The 24,059-nt window shown below is 45.8% G+C and overlaps 1 protein-coding gene across 1 annotated transcript in view; it reads right to left on the bottom strand.

Moving 5' to 3' along the window:
• The window catches only part of LOC115088438 (potassium/sodium hyperpolarization-activated cyclic nucleotide-gated channel 1-like), a 312,950-nt gene that overhangs the window by 212,210 nt on the left and 76,681 nt on the right, over positions 1–24,059 (bottom strand). Inside the window, exon 5 of the mRNA XM_029596713.1 lies at positions 3,807–3,953. Within this exon, the coding sequence (XP_029452573.1) occupies positions 3,807–3,953 (147 nt within the window). The remainder of the gene's footprint in view (positions 1–3,806; positions 3,954–24,059) is intronic.

Genomic DNA, 24,059 nt, shown 5'->3' with positions numbered 1-24,059 from the left:
GCTAAGTAGCTGTATATAATGGACTCCATATTTATTTTGTTCTCTTGTATTTATAGAGAACTCCTTATTTACATTGTACACTTGTATATAATTATCCTCCTCTATCTCTTTTATTTCTTATAATCCCAGTTCATGATCCCTTGTTAATTGTAACTGCTTCTCTTCTCCACGTTTAGTTATGTTTTTGGTTATATTTCTGCACCCCTGTTTTCTGTAAACCGACATGATGAGAACGAGTTCTTGAATGCCGGTATAAAAAAAAACCTTAAAAAAAAATAAATAAATAAATTTCATCAAAGTCTGTGTTTTTGAACATCAAAACTTGGGTTTTTGTGCTTCTTTTCCGTGTCCTTTTTGTGATATTAAACCATACCGTTTGATGATCACTGGTGCTGAGGTGGGCACCCACCTGGACGTCTGAGACATTATCTCCATTAGTGAGCACTAAGTCGAGTATAGCTCCTTCTCTCGTGGGTTCCATTACCATTTGTTTGAACAAAGCTAATTGCAGGGCATCTACTATTTCTCTACTATTATTAGATTCTGCAGATGGGATTCTCCAGTCTACATCTGGCATATTAAAGTCTCCAACGATCACCACTTCTCCTTTCTTTGCTATCCTGTGGATGTCTTCAATCAGATCTCTGTCCAGCTCTTCCTTTTGGTTTGGAGGCCTGTAAACCACTCCAATAAAAATGGATGCCCCATCTTTTTTTAAGTCGGCCCATAGTGCTTCTTCTTTGCCCCATCTTCCTTGCAGCTCAGATGCTTGGATATTGTTTCTGACATATAGAGCCACTCCTCCCCCTTTCCTATCCTCTCTGTCCTTCCTTAACAAGTTATAGCCTGGTATTGCCGTATCCCATCCGTATCCCATCCGTATGCAGCTCGTACCTCATGTTTTCCAGCTTCAAAAGCCTTGTGGACGAGGCTTTGTGCTGACTCTCTGTATTCTTGGGGGAGAGATGGAATGAAATCCTCCATCTGCTTCCAGAGGTTTCGTTGGTATTGGGTGTTATATAGCTGATAAGCTGCTATTCTGGAATTTAGCATAGCACCCTGGAATACCTTACAACCTAGATTATCCAGAAAACTGTTGTCTTTCCCAGGAGGATTAGAAGAATGCACTCTTGTTCTCTTTGCTTTCTTCTGTGCGGATTCAACCACCACTGAAGTATGTGGTAATTGAGATTTTTGATATCCTGGTGCAGATTGGACTAAGTATGTTGAGTCCATTCTTTTATTCATGGGAAGAACTGAACATGGATGTTCCCACATTCTATGTTGAAGTTGAAGGAGAAAATCATGTATAGGTATTGCCATAATTTGTTTGGGAGGATAAACAAATTGCAATATCTCAAGGGTCTGATGACGTAGATCCTGCTCAGACTCTAACTTGAAAGGGATAGAGTCAGCCATATCTTGAACAAAGGCAGAAAAGGTAAGGTCCTCTGGTGGGGACTGCTTTCTTGGGTGTGGTGGAGAAGGATCAGACATAAAGGTTTCAGAAGTGTCTGACTGTGAATCACTCCATGTGTCATAATCTGGAGTGTGTGGTCGTGTTTTCCCAGGAGCAGGAGGAACCACCCTAGATGGTCCTGGAATGGGTTCTGGAGGAGAAGAGTCCTGTTCTACTGGATTTGCCAGTAAAGAATCCAGTAAATCTTGATATTTTTTATGGATTGCTGAATAGAAGGCCGATTCAGCCGATACTGTATCCCCAGAAGGACCTGGCATCGACAATGTTGTCTGTGGCATCGATGGCATCGTGGAGGTTGGATCAGGAACTGATGGCATCGAGAAAAATCCGGTACGCGTCATCGTAGATGTCTGAATCTGATTTGAGGGTAACAACGATGCCATACTGGAAGAAATAGAAGGCATCGATGTAGATATCGATGAGAAAGCTGTTGTACGCTGCATCGATATATCCCTCGGTATCAGAAAGGATCCTGGTTTCAGGAAAGAATCCGTTGCAGTGCTTGTGAACTGGACGGTGTTTGGCACCGAGACGGTGACCGGCATTGGGACAGTAACCGGCATCGGGACGGTGCCCGGTATCGGGATATTTCCCGGAATCAGTGTCGTTGGTAACTCAGTCATCGGCACTAGTTGTGCCAGCATCGGTGACGTCTTAGACAAGTCAGATGTCACCGGCATCAGCGATGTTGCCGGCATCGGTGCAGGCACCGGTAAACTTTCCTTTATAGCCTGTAGGACTGCTTCCTTTATAAATGCGGTTTAAGTTCTGCGGCATCGGAGCAGACAGCGGTGTAGGTGGAGACGATGCTGTTTGCGGTGTATCTGCCTTGGTAGGCCTATCAGGCATCGAAGTATTGATACGTTTAGGCCGCTTTTCGATCGGTTCCTCACGGATAGGTGTCGAAGGTAAGGCCGAGGCATGTCGGTGGCGATGTTTATGTTTGGGCCTTACCTCTACCACTGAGTGTATCGATGATGTCGATGGCGTAGGCGAGGATTTTCCTTCCGAAGTCTCCAATTGGCGCTTTTTTAACAAAACTTTTTGAGGAGAACCTACTGGTGAGGACTTCTTGGAAGTGGATGGAGAGGGAATTAACTGCAAGCTGAAGAGTTGCTGGATCTTTTCATGGCGCAGTTTTCATCCTTTGGGTGTCATTTCTTGGCATTTTTCACACGATGAAATATCGTGTTGATCACCCAAACATCGAACGCACTCTAAGTGCGGATCAGTAACCGACATTGTTCGATTGCAAGTCGGGCATTTTTTAAACCTCGACGCCATGGTATCATCGACGGCCGTCGATGACTGAAAAATGAAATAGCGTTTATTCAAAAACTAACGCTAAGTTACTACACCAGCCGGTGAGGTGAGACAAGTGAGATCCCGTGAGGGAGAATTTGTGAAAAACAACTATGTTATTATAGAAAACAGAGTACTCTCAGGGGGCTCCGGTGTCCGTGCTGCTATCCAGCGGCGCGGAAAAACGAAGACTGAAGTGAGACACCCATGGCAGAGAATATCATAGCATGCTGGGCATGCTCAGTGGCCTCACAGGGCCAGTCAAAAGTTTCTAGAAACTTTGACAGAGGTTTTTCCCGTGCTAGGGCTCCGTTAATGACGTCACCCATATGTGAGGACTAGCATCTTGCTTGTCCTGGGATAAAAATATTACATATTGCAGATGACTGAAAAGCCCATCTAGTCTATCCATTTTCCTGTCCTGTTCCAGTCCCATAGATCCTACTTTATCTCTTGTTTTACCCTCAAGAACTGTACTTTCATGAAAAGTTAACTTTTGAATGGTTAGTGCTCTAAATGAAGCAGAATGCACCTGATCAATAAGGAAGACCAAGAATCTGGTTTATTAATGCTTTTCTCTGTCTATGGGAAAATAGCTTAGTAAATCAAATTCCTAAGTAAGTGAAACTATAGAGCAATGTCTAGCAATTAGCTGTTGGATTCATTTCTGGTTTATGTTTCTAAATATTTGGTATAATAAAAATGTCAGTGAAAAGGTAAGTGGTGGCAAGATGGTCTTCTGCTTGCTGAATAAATACCCCATCTTCCCTTTATTCTTTATTATACAGTAAATGCCTAGACTTTACACCTATATCTGCAGGAGATGATTGCGGTCTCATTATTTGTCTTACACAGCACTAACGTCTTAACACCTATATGCCATGGTCAGTATTTCTAGTAAACTTTGAAGAACTCTTTGCTACCATGCATTAATGGCCTGATTCATTATGCTCTTTTTTCCATAGACACAGAATGTAAAAAAATCTTAGTGAATCAGACTCTAATTGACATTATTTCAACACACCAGTCTCAATGACTCTGAAATCTCTTCAAGTATTTTTCTTTCATCAAACCATTTTCCTTTAAACTTATTATGTAGATGTTCAAGAACACGGCATCGAAGTTCATGTGGCAAGCGACGGAAATGCAAATATATTTTGCACTCATCATACTAAACAAAAAAGAACAAAAAGGAAGTCAATGTTAAAGATAAAATGCAGAGAATATCACAGCCAATAGTGGCTAGAGTCAAATGGCATAACCTATATCTGTAGAAATGAGTAGGCATCAAACTAGATTTTATTAACAATGGGGGCAATTTCTGGAAGGTTTTTCAACAAACATTTTTATACCCACAGAAACATTCCTTCCAAAAATTTCTTCCAAAATTATGAGGAAAAAGAGGAACTGGAGGCAGGGTAGTGCTGGGGCTATTCCTGCATGTACTTCTCAGCAGAAAGTTTGCACCTGTGAATTCTGCAGGCACTTAACATTTTCAAAGGGCAAGTACTCAAGTAAAGCAAATGTTGCTTACCTGTAACAGGTGTTCTCACAGGACAGCAGGATGTTAGTCCTCACAAATGGGTGACATCACAAGATGGAGCCCAATCACTGAAAACTTCTGTCAAAGTTTCCAGAACTTTGACTGGCCCCTACTGGGCATGCCCAGCATGGCATTAACCCTGCAGCCAGCAGGGGTCCCCCTTCAGTCTTATTTAAAAGCTACAGGCAGTGCTGAAAAATAAAATAATAAAACGTTATGAACCCAACACCGCGGGGTGGCGGGTTTCATGAGGACTAACATCCTGCTGTCCTGTGAGAACACCTGTTACAGGTAAGCAACATTTGCTTTCTCACAGGACAAGCAGGATGGTAGACCTCACATATGGGTATCGAGCTGAGGATGTCCGAACAATCACCAAATGTACCCAAAGGCGTGCAACAGGCACAACAACTGGGGTGGAATTTGGTAGAGTGCATCCTGAACCCCACCGGGCAGGTGGAAGGGTGTAGTTACGTCACGTTGTAAATAGGTTACGAAGGACAGACTGGCCGAAGATAGAATCTTGTCTTCCGGCTTTGTCCAAGCAATAGTGGGCTGCAAAGGTGTGGAGAGAACTCCAGGTTGCAGCCCTGAAAATGTCAGGAAGCGGCACCGATCGCATGTGTGCTACTGAAGTCGCCATGGCCCTCACAGAGTGTGCTTTAGCACGGTCTTGAAATGGAATGCCCGCTTGCTGATAAACAAAAGGCTATTCAGTCCACCAGGAGGAGAGAGTCTGCTTACCCACAGGCTTCCCTAACTTGTTAGGATGGAAAGAAACAAACAATTGAGTGCTTTCCCTGTGGGCAGCTGTACAGTCTAGGTAGAATGCTAGAGCCTGTTTACAGTCAAGGGTATGCAGAGCCTGTTCTCCTGGATTGGCATGGGGCCTGGGAAAAAAGGTAGGCAGTATGATGGATTGATTGAGATGAAAATCCAAAACTACCTTAGGTAAGAATTTAGGGTGAGTGCGGAGTACTGCCCGGTCCTGCAGAAGTTTAGTGTACGGCGGATAGGTAACTAATTCACTAACTCTGCGAGCTGAAGTGATAGCCAAAAGGAAAATCACTTTCCATGTGAGATGTCGAAGTTCACAAGAGTGAAGAGGCTCGAATGGTGGTTTCATGAGCCGACCTAAAACCAGATTAAGGTCCCAAGAAGGGGCCGGAGGACGTAGTGGAGGCTTGATGTGGAGCAAGCTCTTCAAAAAATGTGTTACAAGGGGTTGTACTGATATAGGGACATCCCCAACACCTTTATGGAAGGTGGCTACCGCACTGACATGCATTCTGATGGAAGAAGTCTTAAGAACTGACTCTGATAGATGCCAGAGATAGTCCAGAAACTTCGGGATTGGACAGGAAAAAGGGTCAAGGGACTGAGAACAGTACCATGACGTGAACCCTTTCCATTTGTAAGAGTAAGACATTCTCGTGGAAGGCTTCCGTGAAGCAATCAAGACACGGGAAACTGGTTCAGAAAGGCCATCAGGGACAAGGCGTGAAGATTGGGATGGCGTAGGCACCCTTCGTTTTGAGTGATCAGAAGTGGGTCCGTTCCTAAGGGAATGCGCCTGCAAAAGGAGAGATCCTGAAGTATTGGAAACCACACTTGGCGTGGCCAGTGAGGTGCTATCAGGATCATGGTTCCCTTGTCCTGACGTAACTTCACGAGAGTCTTCGAGAGAAGAGGAAGTGGAGGGAATGCATAGAGCAGTCCGGTTGCCCATGAAAGGGAGAATGCGTCTCTGGGCTGAGAGCGTTTGCTGCAAATGAGAAAGCAGTAGTTCTCTACTTTGCAGTTGTGAGGAGACGCAAAAAGGTCTATCCGAAGATATACACATTGTTGGAAGATGGAGTTTGCTACCGAGGGGTTGAGAGACCACTTGTGCGGTTGAAAGACGTGACTCAGCTTGTCTGCCAACACAATTCAACTCCCGGCAAATAGGTGGCCCTGAGGTACATCGAATGGGAGAGAGCTTCCACCCATATTTGCGCAGCTTCCTGACACAGAAGGAAGGAGCCTGTGCCTCCCTGTTTGTTGATGTACCACATAGCCACCTGGTTGTCCGTCTGAATCAGGATGACTTGGTTTGAGAGGCGATCCTGGAAAGCCCTGAGAGCATATCTGATTGCTCGAAGCTCTAGGAAATTTATTTGGTGTTTGGCTTCCTCTGGAGACCAAGATCCTTGTGTTTGCAGATTGGCCACATGAGCTCCCCAGCCGAGGTTGGAAGCATCGGTGGTGAGCGTGATTTGAGGGCCTGGAGCCTGGAAGGGCAAGCCCTGGAGGATATTGATCTGATTTTTCCACCAGGCAAGAGATGGTCGACAGGGGCTGAATGGATTGAGTCCATTGTGACCTTAAAGGCCAGTGCATGAGTCTCATGGCCAAGCGGGCCATTGGTGTGACGTGGAATGAGGACGCCATGTGTCCCAGGAGGATGAGAAATTGGCGTGCAGTCGCAGAATGCTGAGACTGCAGCTGGTGAGCAAGAGACACGAGAGTTAGTGCTCACTGTCTGTTCAATGCTGCTCCCCAAGGGGAGGAGCTAGCAGTTTGTAATACTGCGTAGGCGGAGTTAATGATCTGTTGTGGGTTGGCTCCCACAGAATGGCAGTCTGTATGATATCGCTCTAATAGTGTAAGGAAAAAACACTTAATGGAAATTGGTGAATCCTTGGGCCAATGGCAGATGACAGCGCCCCCAGGAGGAAATCCTGAGAGGGACCACCGGCTAGGCTGGAGTATGGAGACAAACACAGATAGTTCTTTATTAGACAGGAAGTAGAACCACTAGAGGTGGCAGTAGTGAGCTGATGTGCATGAAAGGGCTGAAATCCTTCAGATACTGGAATTGCAATCTCTGGGTTGCCGAGCTGTAAGGAGAGACTATAGGTAGTGAGTAGACTGGGTATGCTGGGTACATAACCAGTAGTAGATGATACACTCACAATTGTAGATATCTGTAATGGCTTCTATGCAACAGAGAGTCTTCAGTATATTCAGGAACAGGAGCCATAGGCGAGTACTGGTTTCTATATGCAATCTGCAAATAATAACTCACAATCTCCGTACCTGCGATAACGTCTTAGACAGAAGAGAATCTTCAGAGATTAGGAACATAGGCCCTCGTGGAGTGAGTACCGGTTCCTATCTGTAATAGAACTCACAGTGTTCATGTCTGCGATCGCATCCAGGCAGTAAGGAGTCTTCTGAGCATTCAGGGACAGAGGCCCTCAAGTACCAGATCCCGTCTTAGCAATCTGAAATCAAGAGAGAAAGCGGAGTCCCCGAGGAGCGGGTACCCTGAGTAAGTACAAGAAAGCAGAATAGCTTGGGCGAATCGTAACCAAGAAGAGTATGATTCGAGTCCTTGCTAACTCGATTCATAGTTGCAAGCAAAAACATTGTAAGTTGGAAACAGATGACGTCAATACGGGGGAACGCCCCCGAGGTTCGCGCCCTTGCTTGTACAAACTCTGGAGTGCGTGCCTTTACGTCCTCAGGAACATGGCGGATCCACAGCGTCAGGCCAGCCCGGGGATTCTGGAGAGACACAGAAGGGAAACGCTGCGGCAGCAGCTGTCCCTCAGACCTGGAGGGAGTCGCCACACAGGTAGAGAGGGTGGAGCGAGGGCGAAGAGCAGGCACGAACGTAACACTGTCGAGGCAGGAAAGCCTTTGCCTGCAAGGTGTCCAAGTCTTCCCCAATGAACGACAAGGTTTGAGATGGGATTAAATAGGATTTGTTGTAGTTGACGAGAAATCCTAATGAAATGAAGGTGTGTAAGGTTAGATTGAGGTGATGACAGAGCAGCTTGCTGAGTGGGAGCCCTGACTAACCAGTCGTCTAGGTAGGGGTAGACGTGAACACCTTGGGTTCTGAGGAAGGCTGCAACTACTATGAGGCATTTTGTGAAGACTCGTGGCACACAAGCTAGGCCAAATGGAAGCACTCGGTATTGATAGTGCTTGGGGCCTACTAGAAACCTCAGGTATTTGCAATGAGATGGAGTTGTCGCAATATGAGTGTATGCATCCTGGAGGTCTAGAGAGCAGAGCCAGTCTCCTCTTTGTAGAGGGCCCGTAGGTCCAGAATAGGACGAACGCCTCCCGATTTTTTGGGGATTAGAAAGTACCGGGAATAGAACCCTAGGCCATGCTGAGAGTATGGTATGGGTTCTATTGCTTTGGACTGGAGAAGGAGGGAGACCTCTTGATCCAGAAGAATGGAGTGATCGGATGTTCTCCACCTCGGTAGAGGTGGGGAGTCCGGAGGCAGGGAGAGAAAGTTCAGATGGTAACCCTGAGCAATTATTGCCAGTACCCATTGGTCTGAGGTGATTGTGTGCCATATGTTGTGGAAGTGGCACAATCGACCTCCCACTGGTATGTGAGGCAGTGGAATCTGGCTGCTCCTCTCTAGGTGGAAGTCAAAAACCTGAAGCAGGCCCTGGTTGAGGAGTTGCTTGTGGCTTTTGTTTACATGTTTGACGAGACTGTGGTTTTTGATAAGGTCTCGTGGCACGGGATCTGGCTGGTGGCGGATAGTCTTCTTCGGGCGGAAGAAAGACTTTTTAGAGTTCTTTCTGAAGGGCTGCTTAGAAGAATAGTTGGAAGGCATCAGAGAGAGCTGTCTTAGGGTCTTAGGGTCTCATGATGGTCCTTAAGTTCTGCCACCGTCCGTTGAATCTATTCGCCAAACAGATTATCTCTGACACAAGGCAGGTCTGATAACCTGTCTTGTACTTCCAGGCGAAGGTCAGAAGACTTGAGCCAGGCCTACCTTCTTGCCGAAATAGCAGCTGCAGATACTCTAGTAGAAGTATCAAAGATGTCATAAGATGTCCTGATCTCATGCTTGCCTGCCTCAAAACCATTGTTTACTAGGGTTTGTAGCTGTTCTTGAAATTGCTGAGGCAGGGAGTCCGACAAGTCTTGTATCTGCTTAAAAATGACCCTGTTATATTGGGCCATATAGAGCTGATAGGCGGCAATCCGAGAGATGAGCATTGACCCTTGGAAGACTCGGCGACCTATGGCATCTAGGAACTTTTGTTCCTTGCCAGGGGGAGCAGAAGAGTGAGGCTTTGACCTCTTTGCTCTTTTCTGTGCAGAGTCCACCACTACAGAGTGGTGATCCAATTGTGATTTCTGAAAGCCTGGAGCTGACTGCACCAAATACGTAGTGTCATCTTTCCTGTGGACTGGAGGAATGGAGCCAGGATGTTCCCAGTTCTTCTTCAGGAGATCCAGAAGAACCTGGTGGATAGGAATGGAGGTTATTACCTTGGGGGCATCCAGGAATTGGAGTAACTCCATCATCTGGTGCCTATCAACCTGTTCAGTCTGCAATTGGAAGGAGACCAATTCAGACATTTCCTTCACAAAATGTATAAAGGAGAAGTCCTCCGGAGGAGAACGCTTCCTATTTTCAGTGGGTGAAGGTGGTGAAGGTAAATCATCAGTGTCTGGAGAGGAATCATCGATCCAGGTGTCGTAGGGATCAGCACCGGTCCCTCGAGGAATTAGAGGGGGACAGGGTGGTGGAATACCTGAAGGTCCTGGTCTAGGCTCCAAAGGAATCGTAGGAATTATCGGAGGCACCGATGAAGGCATCGAAGGCACCGGCGCAGGCAACGATGGATGGCTCGGTGGCACCGACAGACGTATCGGCACCGATGGTTGGATCGGTGGTGAGGGACATATCGGCATCGATGGCTGAGGCAGAACTCCCGATGGAGGGATGCGGAACGGTGTTTCTCCTCCCAATGACAATGAAAGTGGGGAGGGCACCGGCACCATCGGGGACCCAGGATCCATCAGTGGAAGAGCGGCAATGAGCGCTTCCATCCTGGAGCGCAGCAGTGCCAATGCTGCCGGAATCGGGTCGGTGGATGGTTCTGCAAACGGTACCGGTGTCGGTGCCGGAGGAACCTGGAGTCGTTGCATTGCCTTGTCGATGGCCTCCTGAACCATCTGGTCCAGTTCTTCTTGGAGACCTGGAGGAAGCAGCCGCGGCTCCGGAACAGAAGAAGGAGGCAGAGGCACAGCCGGAGGGACCAACATTAAAGGCGGAGTTGTTTTTCAACAAATTCCATCCTCCTGGATAGTATTTGAACTTGCGTTTCATTAACTTTCCCAGGGTAGTGGGAGAAATCCCTTACACTACCCTTAAAACATTTCTTTTAGAAAAGCTGGAGATTGCTGAAACCAATTTACCTTCGATAAATACTTGTTTTTTCCTTCCTGTGTCAAAACGCTCAGGAAATACCCCTAATGTTTCCTTTGGTGGGAACTTAACGGAGTTTTTGGAAGACTCAACACTGAACGTGATAAATAGAGGAACACTCTTAGTTTCATTTATAACGGTTAAGGATATTGCTTTTGTGATGAAACAATACTTTAGGAAATATCCTGTGAATTATCATGAGGCTGCAGTTAAGATCTTCCCTGATTTAGCTCCAGCTACTCAAGCCAGACGTCGGGGTTTTCTGAACCTCAGACAAGAGGCTATAGGGCTGGGTTATACTGTAAAAATATTATTTCCTTGTAAATGTTTTCTTACGAAAGGGAATGAGCGCTTTGTATTTTTTGCAGTGGAACAGTTAAAAGAGTTTATACAGGCCAGGAGACTGAACACACTAGTCCAGTGAAAGTAAATAGGACACTGCTGTTACGTGCACCAGTTTAAGTATAAATATTTTCAAATGTATCCTTCTTAAAAGATTTCTTTTCTTTCCCCCCATGGATCTGATTTAATCTGCTAGGTTTGTGTTTTTCTTAATAGCTGAAGAGTGTTTAATTGGAAAAGGATTGCAATTTATCCCACGGCCATTTCTGTAAGACATTTAATTTTATTATTACCTATAAAAAATTTCCTTGAAATGGTAGCAGAGGGATAATAAGTTTATTAATATTTTGTGATTAAGAATACACAATATTTCTGTATAAGCAAATTGATATTGTTTTGTTTATGTATTAAAATCAATAAATAAAGAATTTAAAAAAAAAAAAAGGCGGAGTTGTGGCTCCTGATCCCCTGTCGAGTGAGGGTTGCCTCGCTGACCCGGTCGCAGAAATGGTCGGTGCCTTTTCTGGATGGGGTTTCTTCAATGGCGGCTCGGATGATGGCGAGGTCGATGATTTCGCTCTCTCGATGGTCTCATTCTTTCGGTGCCGATGGCGATGTTTCTCCCTTCGATCCCCTCGGTCTTGAGGGGAAGTAGAGGGTGTCGAAGGCCAAGAAGTCGTCGATGTTAGGCGGTCACTGGCCGGTGGTCGATGCTGGCGTGAAGTTGATGGTGCCGGCTCTGACGACATCGATGCAATGGACGGAGTCGGGGTTTGAGCACTGAAGAGAAGTTCCATCTTCTCCATTCTGGCCTTGCGACCTTTTGGTGTCAGTAGGGCATATTTGGTGCAAGTCAAAACATCGTGCTCACGTCCTAGACACATAACACAGACTTTATGAGGGTCTGTGATGGATATGGTGCGAGTACAGTCCGGGCACCGAGGGAACCCCGACGCCATGGCCATTGAAAAAAATCGAGCCGCGGTACGGTCGACGGCCAGTAGGCCACGAGGGCCAAATTCGACGGTAATCGACGGAAAATGGGTAAAAACTTACTGGAGTGCCGCGGTCTGAAAAAAGTTAAAGGAGGGACCCCTGTGGGGCAAATTTACTTTTAGTAATTCCGTGAGGAAAATTCCTGTCAGGAATCTCTGTAGAGCTCCTTTACCGCGAGGCTACTGCTGCGCGGAAAAAAGAAGACTGAAGAGAGACCCCTGCTGGCTGCAGGGTTAGTGCCATGCTGGGCATGCCCAGTAGGGGCCAGTCCAAGTTCTGGAAACTTTGACAGAAGTTTTCCGTGATTGGGCTCCATCCTGTGATGTCACCCATATGTGAGGACTACCATCCTGCTTGTCCTGTGAGAATGTCCCTTTCAAAATGAACTTACAGGTCTAGAATAGAAAGTATTTACTGATCTGGAAGATCGGCGAGCAAATTCAAAATGACTTCAAATAATAACAGACATAGTTATAACATAGTAATAACATAGTAATAACAGACAAATAATAACAGACATAGACACTTTTCTCTCTCAAGTAAACTTTCCATGCGGACACCACAACCCAGTTTGTTATCTCCGTTGTTTTATCCAGTTCTCATCCCATCCACTCTGAGATGATTTGTATTTACGTTATTTTATAAGGTTTATGTTATGTTATGATCTGTTTTAATGTTAAAAGCTAGGGATGTGAATCGTGTCCTCGATCGTCTTAACGATCGATTTCGGCTGGGAGGGGGAGGGAATCGTATTGTTGCCGTTTGGGGGGGTAAAATATCGTGAAAAATCGTGAAAAATCGTGAAAAATCGAAAAATCGAAAAACCGGCACATTAAAACCCCCTAAAACCCACCCCCGACCCTTTAAATTAAATCCCCCACCCTCCCGAACCCCCCCCAAATGACTTAAATAACCTGCGGGTCCAGCGGCGGTCCGGAACGGCAGCGGTCCGGAACGGGCTCCTGCTCCTCAATCTTGTTGTCTTCAGCCGGCGCCATTTTCCAAAATGGCGGCGAAAAATGGCGGCGGCCATAGACGAACACGATTGGACGGCAGGAGGTCCTTCCGGACCCCCGCTGGACTTTTGGCAAGTCTCGCGGGGGTCAGGAGGCCCCCCACAAGCTGGCCAAAAGTTCCTGGAGGTCCAGCGGGGGTCAGGGAGCGATTTCCCGCCGCGAATCGTTTTCGTACGGAAAATGGCGCCGGCAGGAGATCGACTGCAGGAGGTCGTTCAGCGAGGGTTCCGGCGCGGCGGGAAATCGCTCCCTGACCCCCGCTGGACCTCCAGGAACTTTTGGCCAGCTTGTGGGGGGCCTCCTGACCCCCACGAGACTTGCCAAAAGTCCAGCGGGGGTCCGGAAGGACCTCCTGCCGTCCAATCGTGTTCGTCTATGGCCGCCGCCATTTTTCGCCGCCATTTTGGAAAATGGCGCCGGCTGAAGACAACAAGATTGAGGAGCAGGAGCCCGTTCCGGACCGCTGCCGTTCCGGACCGCCGCTGGACCCGCAGGTTATTTAACTCATTTGGGGGGGGTTCGGGAGGGTGGGGGATTTAATTTAAAGGGTCGGGGGTGGGTTTTAGGGGGTTTTAGTGTGCCGGCTCACGATTCTAACGATTTATAACGATAAATCGTTAGAATCTCTATTGTATTGTGTTCCATAACGGTTTAAGACGATATTAAAATTATCGGACGATAATTTTAATCGTCCTAAAACGATTCACATCCCTATTAAAAGCCATCTCTGTTCTTTGAATCGCCCTGAGCGAATGTTTTTGTTGTATTGTAAACCGTTGTGATATGTATATTTTACATGAACGTCGGTATAGAAAAGCCAAAAATAAATAAAAAAAATAAAGTTAGGGAAGTCAGAGGTCCCTCTAACAATTTTGAAAAGTTAAATATTCAAACAACTTTTAAAATTCCTTACAACATAACATTTATGTTTGGACTGAAGGGCTCAGTAGATTGGAAAATACAGCAGGAAAAACAAGTCAAAGTGAATTGTTATATACAAATAACAGGAGAAAACTTTCTGGAGAAGAAAGAGAAGAACATGATATTTTATAAGAATACATTTACTTTAGAGCCACTAGATATAGAAATAACAGATGTGGCTGACCCTTTGGTCAGCCACTAGATGGCCAGGTGCCTTACCATCAGGACTAATAACAGCTTAGTGTGATTTTCCATTCCTTTTCAGTCTCTCCAGTGAGCTGACTTTGATTAGTTATCCCAAGGGCACTAGGGGGAGTTAGTATAGAGAGCGTGGTCATTTTGAATTGGTTCTTAAAGAGAAAGGAGCTATTTTTCCTTTACCCTGCTGAGTTTGGGCCTACTAACCCAACTTGGTATTTTTCCTGCATTTAGAGGAGATTCCTCATCAGTATACTGTGTGAGAAGATCTGCCTCATTTTTGAAGAGAGAGATATTTTTGGAGATATTGGTCAGGTTTTTGATATTCTTGTTTTAGGAAACACCCTGTTGCTTTGGAGAGGGGTAACCCCCCCCCCCCCAAATCCAGGTAGCAGGGGCCAGAGACCTGTGAACAATCCTTCCACTCCCTGGAGGAAGCAAAACCAGTGACAGCACCACCCAGTGTGGGATTTTTAGATTATTTTGAATTTTCCCCTTCTTGATTATTGTGGAGGATTTTTCCCACCCCTTCTCACAGAATTGGAGTTAGGAGATGGATAATTTTGTTCAAGACTGGAAATATCAGACTTCTCCTTCTGAGAAGTCACACAAAGTGGAAAGAGAATATGGGATTAAACATTAAAATCTGGAGACTCCCAACCAGCTCTCCATTTAAAGGGACCAGAACTCGAGCAGGATCTTTTTGTGATTTGGTGTTCCCCACTAGAATTCCCTGTCTGACCAGACTGTTTGTACCATGATGAGGAAACAGTGGCAAGCTCCCTCCCAGGAGTTAGAGAGATGGACACAAGCACCCCAGCAGAGAGACAATATAAATAGTTCAAATGTACAGTTTCATTTGTGGAAAGTATGTGAGATAGTGACAGCCCTAGTTTACAGAGGCGCTGCACCCTTTGCAATAGAAGAGGACCAGAAGGCTCATCTGCATACTGTTCCTAGAAGATCAACTTATTGGTGGTTGAAGAGGACTGGTAAGTATAGCTCTGGGACATCTTAGAACATAAAAAAGTTTGGAGAGAGGTGAAATAGTGGGGTATATTCTTTAGAGTTTGTGTGGGACATAAGAACATAAGAAATTGCCATGCTGGGTCAGACCAAGGGTCCATCAAGCCCAGAGTCCTGTTTCCAACAGAGGCCAAACCAGGCCACAAGAACCTGGCAATTACCCAAACACCAAGAAGATCTCATGCTACTAATGCAATTAATAGCAGTGGCTATTCCCTAAGTAAACGTGATTAATAGCCATTAATGGACTTCTCCTCCAAGAACTTATCCAAACCTTTTTTGAACCCAGCTACACTAACTGCACTAACCACATCCTCTGGCAACAAATTCCAGAGCTTAATTGTGCGTTGAGTTAATTCTAGTGTCTGTCTTTCCCTCCCACCCACCCCTAGCTCATCCCTTGATTTATAGAAAAGAGACATGTTCTCATTAAAAATCTATCAGGTTCTTATCTAAATCATACTATTGCATCAGCCCTTATTGAGAATACACCTATAAATTTAAAGGACTCTAATTGCACACACTCCAACTCCCATAGCAACTTAACCTTAACTAGGAACTCAACAAAATTAAGATTAAGCCAGCAGCCCAGCAGCAAGAGGGGGGCTTTCCAGTCTTTTGCATCAAGTATCACATGTATGATTTTTTACCCGCCAGTGGGAGGTTGTATGTGTGCACCCAGTGCAAAGATCTCCAGGCTCTCAGAGAACGAGTCTGATCTCTGGAAGCTAGAGTGGCTGACCTGCAGGAGCTGAGGCAGACAGAAAGATACATTAATGAGACTTCAGGGAAATAGTATCCAAGTCCCAAATCCAGACTGGCAGCCCCGATGCTGCCTTGGAGAGCACCATCCTGATGTAATGTGAAGTGATCTGTAGCAAGGATCTGCTCTCCAGGTGATGTATTGTCCTCTCACACCGAGGACAAGTCTCACAGGGCTACTGCCAAGGAGGGAAGAGTTAGGTCAACCATCATAGTTGGTGATTCGATTATTAGAAATATAGATAGCTGGGTGGATGGTGGATGTGAGGTCTGCCTGGTAACTTGCCTGCCTGGTATGAAGGTGGCGGACCTCACGCGTCACCTAGATAGGATTTTAGACAGTGCTGGGGAGAAGCTAGCTGTTGTGGTTCACGTGGGCACCAACGACATAGGAAAATGTGGGAGAGAGGTTCTAGAAGCCAATTTAGGATTTTAGGTAGAAATCTGAAATCCAGAACCTCCAGAGTGGCATTCTCTGAAATGCTCATAAGAAAATAAGAAATTGCCATACTGGGTCAGACCAAGAGTCCATCAAGCCCAGCATCCTGTTTACAACAGTTGCCAGTCCAGGCTACAAGTCCTGGCAAGTACCCAAAAATTAAGTAGATCCCATGCTACTGATGCCAGTAATAGCAGTGGCTATTCCCTAACTCAACTTGATTAATAGCAGTTAATGGACTTCTCCAAGAACCTATCCAAACCTTTTTTAAACCCAGCTACAGTAACTGCACTAACCATATGCTCTGGCAACAAATTCCAGAACTTAATTGTGCATTGAGTGAAAAAGAATTTTCTCAAATTAGTTTTAAATATGCTACTTGCTAACTTCATGGAGTGCCCCCTAGTCCTTCTATTATCCGAAAGAGTAAATAACAAATTCACATTTACCCGTTCTAAGACCTCTCATGATTTTAAAGATCTCTATCATATCCCCCCCCCCCACCGTCTCTTCTCCAAACTGAACAGCCCTAACCTCTTTAGCTTTTCCTCATAGGGGTTCCAATACATTCCCTTTACCATTTTGGTCACCCTGCTCTGTACTTGTTGGAGATCTGCTCCCCAGAGGGGAGGAGTTGGCAATCTCTTATAATTCTGCTGCTCGGAGTTACCAATCTGTTATCGACCTCCTCCTGTAGAGGGAGGAGTTAGCAAGCATTTATGGATCTCCTCCTGGAGAGGGAGAAGTTAACAATCTGTTATCAATCCCTGCTACTAAGAGTGACAATCTGCTATAAGTCCGCCAGAGGGTTAGCAATCTGTTATGGATCACCCTGCCAAGGGGAAGAGCTAATGATCTGTGGTGGATTGCCTTCCCACAGAGTGGCAGTCGTATAATACCACTCTAGTAGTGTAAGGGATGACACTGAGTTGAAGTGTGAATCCTTGGGCCGATGGTAGATGACAGCGCCCTCAGGAGGATATCCTGAGAGGGATCACCAGCTAGGCTGGAGTCTGGAGACAAACACAGATAGTTCTTTATTAAAAAGGAAGTAGAACCACCAGAGGTGGCAGTAGTGAGCTGATGTGCCCGGCAGGGCTGACGTCCCTTCGATACTGGAATTGCAGTCTCTGGGTTGCTGAGCTGTAGAGAGAGACTTTAAGTAGTGAGTAGACAGGGTATGCTGGATACATAACCAGTAGTAGATGATACACTCACAATTGTAGATATCTGTAATAGCTTCTATGCAACAGAGTCTTCAGTATATTCAGGAAAGGGAGCCGTAGGCGAGTGCTGGTTCCTATATACAGTCTGAAATGAGAACTCCCAATATCTGTGATTGAGATGACTTGTAGAATAGAAGAGAGTCTTTGGAGGGTTTTAGGAACAAAGGCCCTCTTGGAGCGAGTACTGGTTCCTATCTGCAATCTATAATAGTACTGCGCCAGATAAAGGTATATAATAGCTTCTGATATATACCGATATATACCGATACTTCTGATATATATCGATACTCAAGACACTAGTCTTGAGTATCGGTATATCAAAAGAATCTAAATAAATAAATAAATAAATATAGAAGAGAGTTGAGAAGGGATTTAAGAACATGGGCCCTCATGGAGCGAGTACCGGTTCCTATCTGCAATTTACAATAATGACTCACGATCTCCGTACCTGCGATAACCTCGTAGACAGAAGGAAGTCTTCGGAGATTAGGAACATAAGCCCTCGTGAAGCAAGTACCGGTTCTATCTGTAATAGAACTCACTGTGTTCTCGTCTGCGATAGCTTCCAGGTAGTAAGGAGTCTTCTGAGCATTCAGGGACTTAGGCCCTCGTGGAGCGGGTACAGGATCCCGTCTTAGCAATCTGAAATCAAAAAGAGAGAGAGCAGGGCCCCCGAGGAGCGGGTACCCCTGGGTAAGGTGGTGGAGGCAGAGCAACCGAGAAAGAATTCCCCTTGCTAACGCGATTCGAAATAGCAAGCAAAGACCTTTTAAGGTGGAAGCGGATGTCGTCACTACGGGGGACACCCCTGAGGTTCGCGCCCTTGCCGGTACAAACTCTGGAGTGCAGGCGCGCCCTTACGTCTTCAGGAACATGGCAGATCCGCAGCGTCAGGCCAGCCCGGGGATTCCAGGAAGTATGGCGAGGAGAAGCCGCGGCAGCATCTGTCCTTCAGATCCGAAGGATGATTCGCCACAAAGGTAGAGAGGGTGGAGCGAGGGCAAGAACAGGCACGAACTCAACAGTACCCCCCTTCAAAGGGCAGTCTCCTCTTCGGGTACCAGATTAAGTACCAAGGATGCGTGAGATGGAATTGATGAAGCATCTCTTTATCCAATAGGTCTGAGGCTCCCAAAGATGGTTTCGGGGCCGAAGCCCTTTTCAGGCAAACAAAACTCAGCCTCTGTTCAACATCCAGGATCTCTAAATTCTTGAGTTCATTTCGAAGGCAGATGAAGTTGAGATTTGAAGAATCTTGCAGAGTGTAATGAAGTCAGCAGCAAATGAGAGGGCTGCCGTGGACGTCACTGAGGTTTCAGTGGAAGTGGTGATGTAGAAACTTGTCCAGAATCCACTTCTGTTTGGTTCTTCTGCAGGATGCTGGAAGAGAGATGATGGCAATACCAGCAAAATGATCAGGCTGATGACTGGAGATATCTTTATCCCCAGAATCAAACAGTGCTGTAAACCTCCAGCACGACTTCTGAGTAAACCAAACGTAAGTTGATAGTCAGCGATATCTTCTTCTTCGGAATCAACAGTGCCATAGGTAATTGGGCATGACTTCCGAAAGCACCAATTGCGAAAGCTGGTAGCTAGAGATGTCTTCTTCATTGGAACTGATGGTAGCATCAGCAGACAGCCAGGCTGGTAATTAGAGATATCTTCATCTTCTTTGGAATCAACAGTGCTTAAGACCTTCAGCACAACTTCTGAGTAGGTAGATCGTAGTGGACATCTCAAATTTGTAATCCAGGAAGACATTAAAGATGTAGAGCGCCACCTAGCTATGGCACGCATAGCAACCGCTATGAAAAACAGCAGGTAAAAAGAAAAACTGCTGGTGATGTTGATAAGATCCTCAAAAGAAGTGGTGATAAAAACAACCATCCAAGACCAAATTGTGATACAATAGTGGATCTTCAAATTTGCTGAATGGACTTCTCAGATCTTCCACAAAATGTCTGAGATTAAAGTTGCCTCTTGCCCCTGAGTCCTTCAGGGCAGAGGTTTGAACCGTCACTGGTTCAGGGATCACAGAGACTGGACGAGAGAGTGGAGGAGATATTGCTGTATAGCCCCAAGAACAGTCCCTCCCGTGGGACTCAGGCTTGTCCGTTTCCCGGACAAATAGAGCAGACAGAAACATCATGACCTGGCTGACCACAGAACATGCATAGGCCGTTCTTCCTCCTATATCTTCTCTCTTTAGAGGTCAAGTGACCATGACCAGGTTCCTTCGGTTCCGTCTTCTCCACAGCAGGAGGTGCTGTATCCCCTCATAATGCAGGAGCACTGGTTTGCTTCAACCCAGGTAGCACCTTAGGCCGGAGTTCCTTCACCTTGTCTCGGAGCCGCCAATCGATCTGAGTAGCTAAGGCTATTAAATCTTCCAGTGAGTCAGGTGTCTGACGAGCAGCCAGCTCGTCCTTTATGTGGGTGTCCAGGCCTCTGCAAAAGAATGTCTTCAGGCATCTGGGGTCCCAGCGAAGTTCCGCTGCAAGAGTTTTAAATTCAATGGCAAATTCCGCCAGAGATATGTTGCTTTGCTTCAGGTCCACCAAAGCAAATCTAGCAACAGACATATGAGCAGGGTCATCAAAAATGGATTTAAACAAGTCCATAAATCCTTCTATGTCCTGCAAGATAAGGTCCTTGCATTCCCACAAGGTAGATACCCACGACAAGTCTCTCCCATCCAAATAAGACAGAATGTAGCTGGTCTTAGAGAAGCCTGTGGGAAACAATGAAGGTTGTAAAGTAAAATGTAAGCTGCACTGGTTCAAGAAACCCCGAGTCTTTTGCAGTTCTCCAGAGAATCGAATAGGCGCAACCAGTGGAACAGCTGATTTCAAAATTACCTCTGGTATCAGTCCTTCTTGTATAGAAGCTGTGCCTTGAGCCTTCTGTGTGTGTGAAGTTGGTGGAAAGCTGCAATACGTTTCTCCAAGGTTTCTAGCTGTTCTGAGAGGCGTTGAGCCAGGCCCGGAATAGCCTGCAAGGCAGAAAGATGAGCCGGGTCCATGGGCTACAGACATCAAATACCTTTAGCTGAATCCCCAGGAGTACTGCTTCTCCAAATACTTTTCTTGAAAACTGAATTCACTGTAGTTAGTGTTCTCCAATTCTTTTAGCCAGAATCACTGGAGTAACTGTTTCTCCAATTCTTCTCCAATACTTTTAGCCGGATTCATGGAGTTAGCAATCTTTTGGGGATCTGCTCCCCAGAGGGGAGGAGTTGGCAATCTCTTATATTCTGCTGCTCGGAGTTAGCAATCTGTTATCGAACTCCTCCTGTAGAGAGAGGAGTTAGTAGTCTGTTATGGATCTCCTCCTGGAGAGGGAGGAGTTAACAATCTGTTATCAATCCCTGCTACTAAGAGTGGCAATCTGCTATAAGTTCGCCAGAGGGTTAGCAATCTGTTATGGATCACCCTGCCAAGGGGAACAGCTAACAATTGTAATACTCCATAGGCGGAGTTAATGATCTGTGGTGGATTGCCTTCCCACAGTCAAATAATACCGCTCTAGTAGTATAAGGGATGACACTGAGGTGAATTGTGAATCCCTGGGCCGATGGCAGATGACAGCGCCCTCAGGAGGATATCCTGAGAGGGACCACCCTGAGGCCGGGCCTGTTTATGGTGGAGGCTGAGCTCTAGGTGCTCTTGGTTGTCGGACTTGTGCCCTTTGCGCAGGCCTTGATGACCTACCACAGGTTGCTGGGGGATAGTATCTCCGTGGTCTGTAATATGGCCTTTTGGAATCTTTCCTGGGAGGGCTACGTATAGAAGGCTGGGATTCTGACAGAAGAAAGGAAAGCTGATGTAGAGTTTCCGAGGGCTCTTTCAATTGTGAGACCACCTCATGTACCTTGTCTCCAAAGAGATTATCTCCTGTACAAGGAAGGTCTGCGAGATTTTCTTGTATCTCTGATCTTAGGTCTGAGGCCTTCAGCCAGGCCCATCTGCGAGCACTCATGCCTGTAGCAGCCATCCTGGATGAAGTTTCAAAGCTGTCATAGGCTGCTCTAACTTCATGTTTTCCAGCTTTCAGGCCTTTATAAATGATGTTATTTATAAAATGACTTTTTCGCTACTAAAATACATCAATTCCAATTCAACCCTAGAGCACTTTGATTACGTAGCCTCACTCACCAAGTCAGCAGCTCCCGACATTCCAGATGAAGTAGCTAAACCCAAATGTGAAGAACTTGCCACGTTCTTCCAAACCAAAATAGACAAATTGCTGTCCAACTTCAATACTACATCTACCACTCCCTTCAGCCTCTCCAAACATAACCTTAACCACACTATCACTAGTAACAACACTAAACTTCTCTCCTCCTTAGTCTGCACCTCAGTACTTGAAATAGAATCATTCATCAAGAAAGCCAAGCCCTCCTCCCATCCCTCAGACACAATCCCCACCAAACATCTACTTTCCATACCTAACCTTATCGCTAAACCTTTAACAAACATCATTAATCTGTCCATCAACACGGGGCAAGTACCTGTTCCCCTTAAACAGGCAATCGTCAAACCTATCTTAAAAAAACCTAAACTTGACCCCTCTGACCTCGCCAACTATCGCCCCATCTCTAATCTCCCCTTCATCTCTAAACTCCTCAAAAAAACTGTCAACAAACAACTCTCAGAATACCTCGAAGACAACCGTATCCTTGCACCTGCTCAATACGGTTTCCGGAAATCCCACAGCACTGAGACACTTCTACTTTCCCTGTCAGACCATATTCTTAAAGGATTTGACAAAGGGCAATCATTTATTCTCGCCTTCCTCGACATCTCCTCCGCTTTTGATACCATCAGCCATTCCATTCTCCTACAACGCTTAACTGAAATTGGCGTCACAGGTATTGCCCATAACTGGTTCAACTCCTACCTCAGTAACAGAAACTTCAAAATCCAACTAGGAAATCACGAATCCAAAACCATCCCCCTCAATCAGGGTGTCCCACAAGGCTCATCTCTGTCCTCAACCCTCTTCAATATTTACATGCTACCCCTCTGTGACCTCCTCTCTAGTCTCAAGCTGCCTCACTTTGTCTACGCTGATGATGTTCAGCTGCTCATACCCATCAATGACTCCCTACCAAAAGCTATGGATATCTGGAATGTTACGCTCCAATCCATAAACAAGCTCTTAGCTTCCATCCATTTAGCTCTTAACACTACTAAAACTGAAATCATGCTCATCTCACCCCAAAATCATCCTAACCCACCCCCTATCCATACACCATTTGCCCAGCAAGTCCGTGATCTGGGTGTCATCCTTGACGACCATCTCGCACTTAAGAAATTCATCAGTAATATACTAAAAGATGGATTTTATAAACTACACTCCCTAAAAAAACTAAAACCCCTACTACATCCCCCCGATTTCCGCACAGTTCTACAAACCACCATCTTTGCCAAAACCGACTATTGTAATGCTCTCCTCCTTGGTCTACCGAACAACGCCATCCAACCCATTCAAATATTACAAAACACAACAGCCCGGATCTTGACCAACTCACGCAGAAATGACCATATCACACCGGTATTAAAAAACTTACACTGGCTCCCAATTGCATCACGTATCCAATATAAGGCTCTCTCCCTTGTCCACAAGGCTTTATACAACCCTGAAATGAACTGGTTCAACGAATCCTTCCGCCTCCACCAATCCAACAGGCCCATCAGACACCAACATCTCGCCTCCATGCCTACACCCTCTCCCAAACACTACAAACTTACCTCCACGAGAGCCCGAGCGCTCTCTATCGCCGGGCCCACCCTTTGGAACGCAATGCCTGTCGAACTACGACAAGAAGAATGCACAAAAACATTCAAACGCAAGCTAAAGACCTGGCTCTTTACCAAAGCATACACCTAATTTCCCCACTTTCCCCACCCATCCTCTCCTACCCTCTCCCCTTTTCCTCACTCCCACCTTTAGGTTCCTCCTTCGCCCCCAACCTGTTCAGTCCTCCTACCTGCTCCTGATTTCTCAGCTCGCTTTCTCCTTTAACCCCCTCTCCACCCCTCCTCCACTCCTACCCTCCCCCACACCCTCCCCCCTCCTCTCTCTTCTAACTCTACACAATTGTCTTTCTATGGCATTGCTGTTTTTATGAATACTTTGTATATATTGATACTCTATATATATTTGTAAATTTTGCTCATAAGTTTTGTTTGATTAGTTCCCGCCTTTATCTCCCCTCCTCATTTGTTCATATGTTAATTCGTTATATCTGTTCGATGTAAATCGCCATCCCAGGCGCCCGTTTCAGTTACACTGTAAACCGATGTGATATCCCTGATGAACGTCGGTATATAAAAATTTTAAATAAATAAAATAAATAAATGTTATTGAAAGAATCCTGGAACTGTTGAGGAAGAGATTGTTTCCACAGATATCGTTGGTACTGCATCATATAAAGTTGGTATGACGCAATCCTGGAAACCAGCATTGAGCCTTGGAACATCTTTCGGCCAATGGTATCCAAAAATCTTTGTTCCTTCCCAGGAGAATTAGATGAATGTGGCTTGATCATCTTAGATTTCTTTTGGG

Source organism: Rhinatrema bivittatum, chromosome 3, assembly GCF_901001135.1.
Source record: "Rhinatrema bivittatum chromosome 3, aRhiBiv1.1, whole genome shotgun sequence".
In the NCBI taxonomy this organism is placed as follows: domain Eukaryota; kingdom Metazoa; phylum Chordata; class Amphibia; order Gymnophiona; family Rhinatrematidae; genus Rhinatrema; species Rhinatrema bivittatum.
This window is presented reverse-complemented; position numbering and strand designations above follow the sequence as displayed.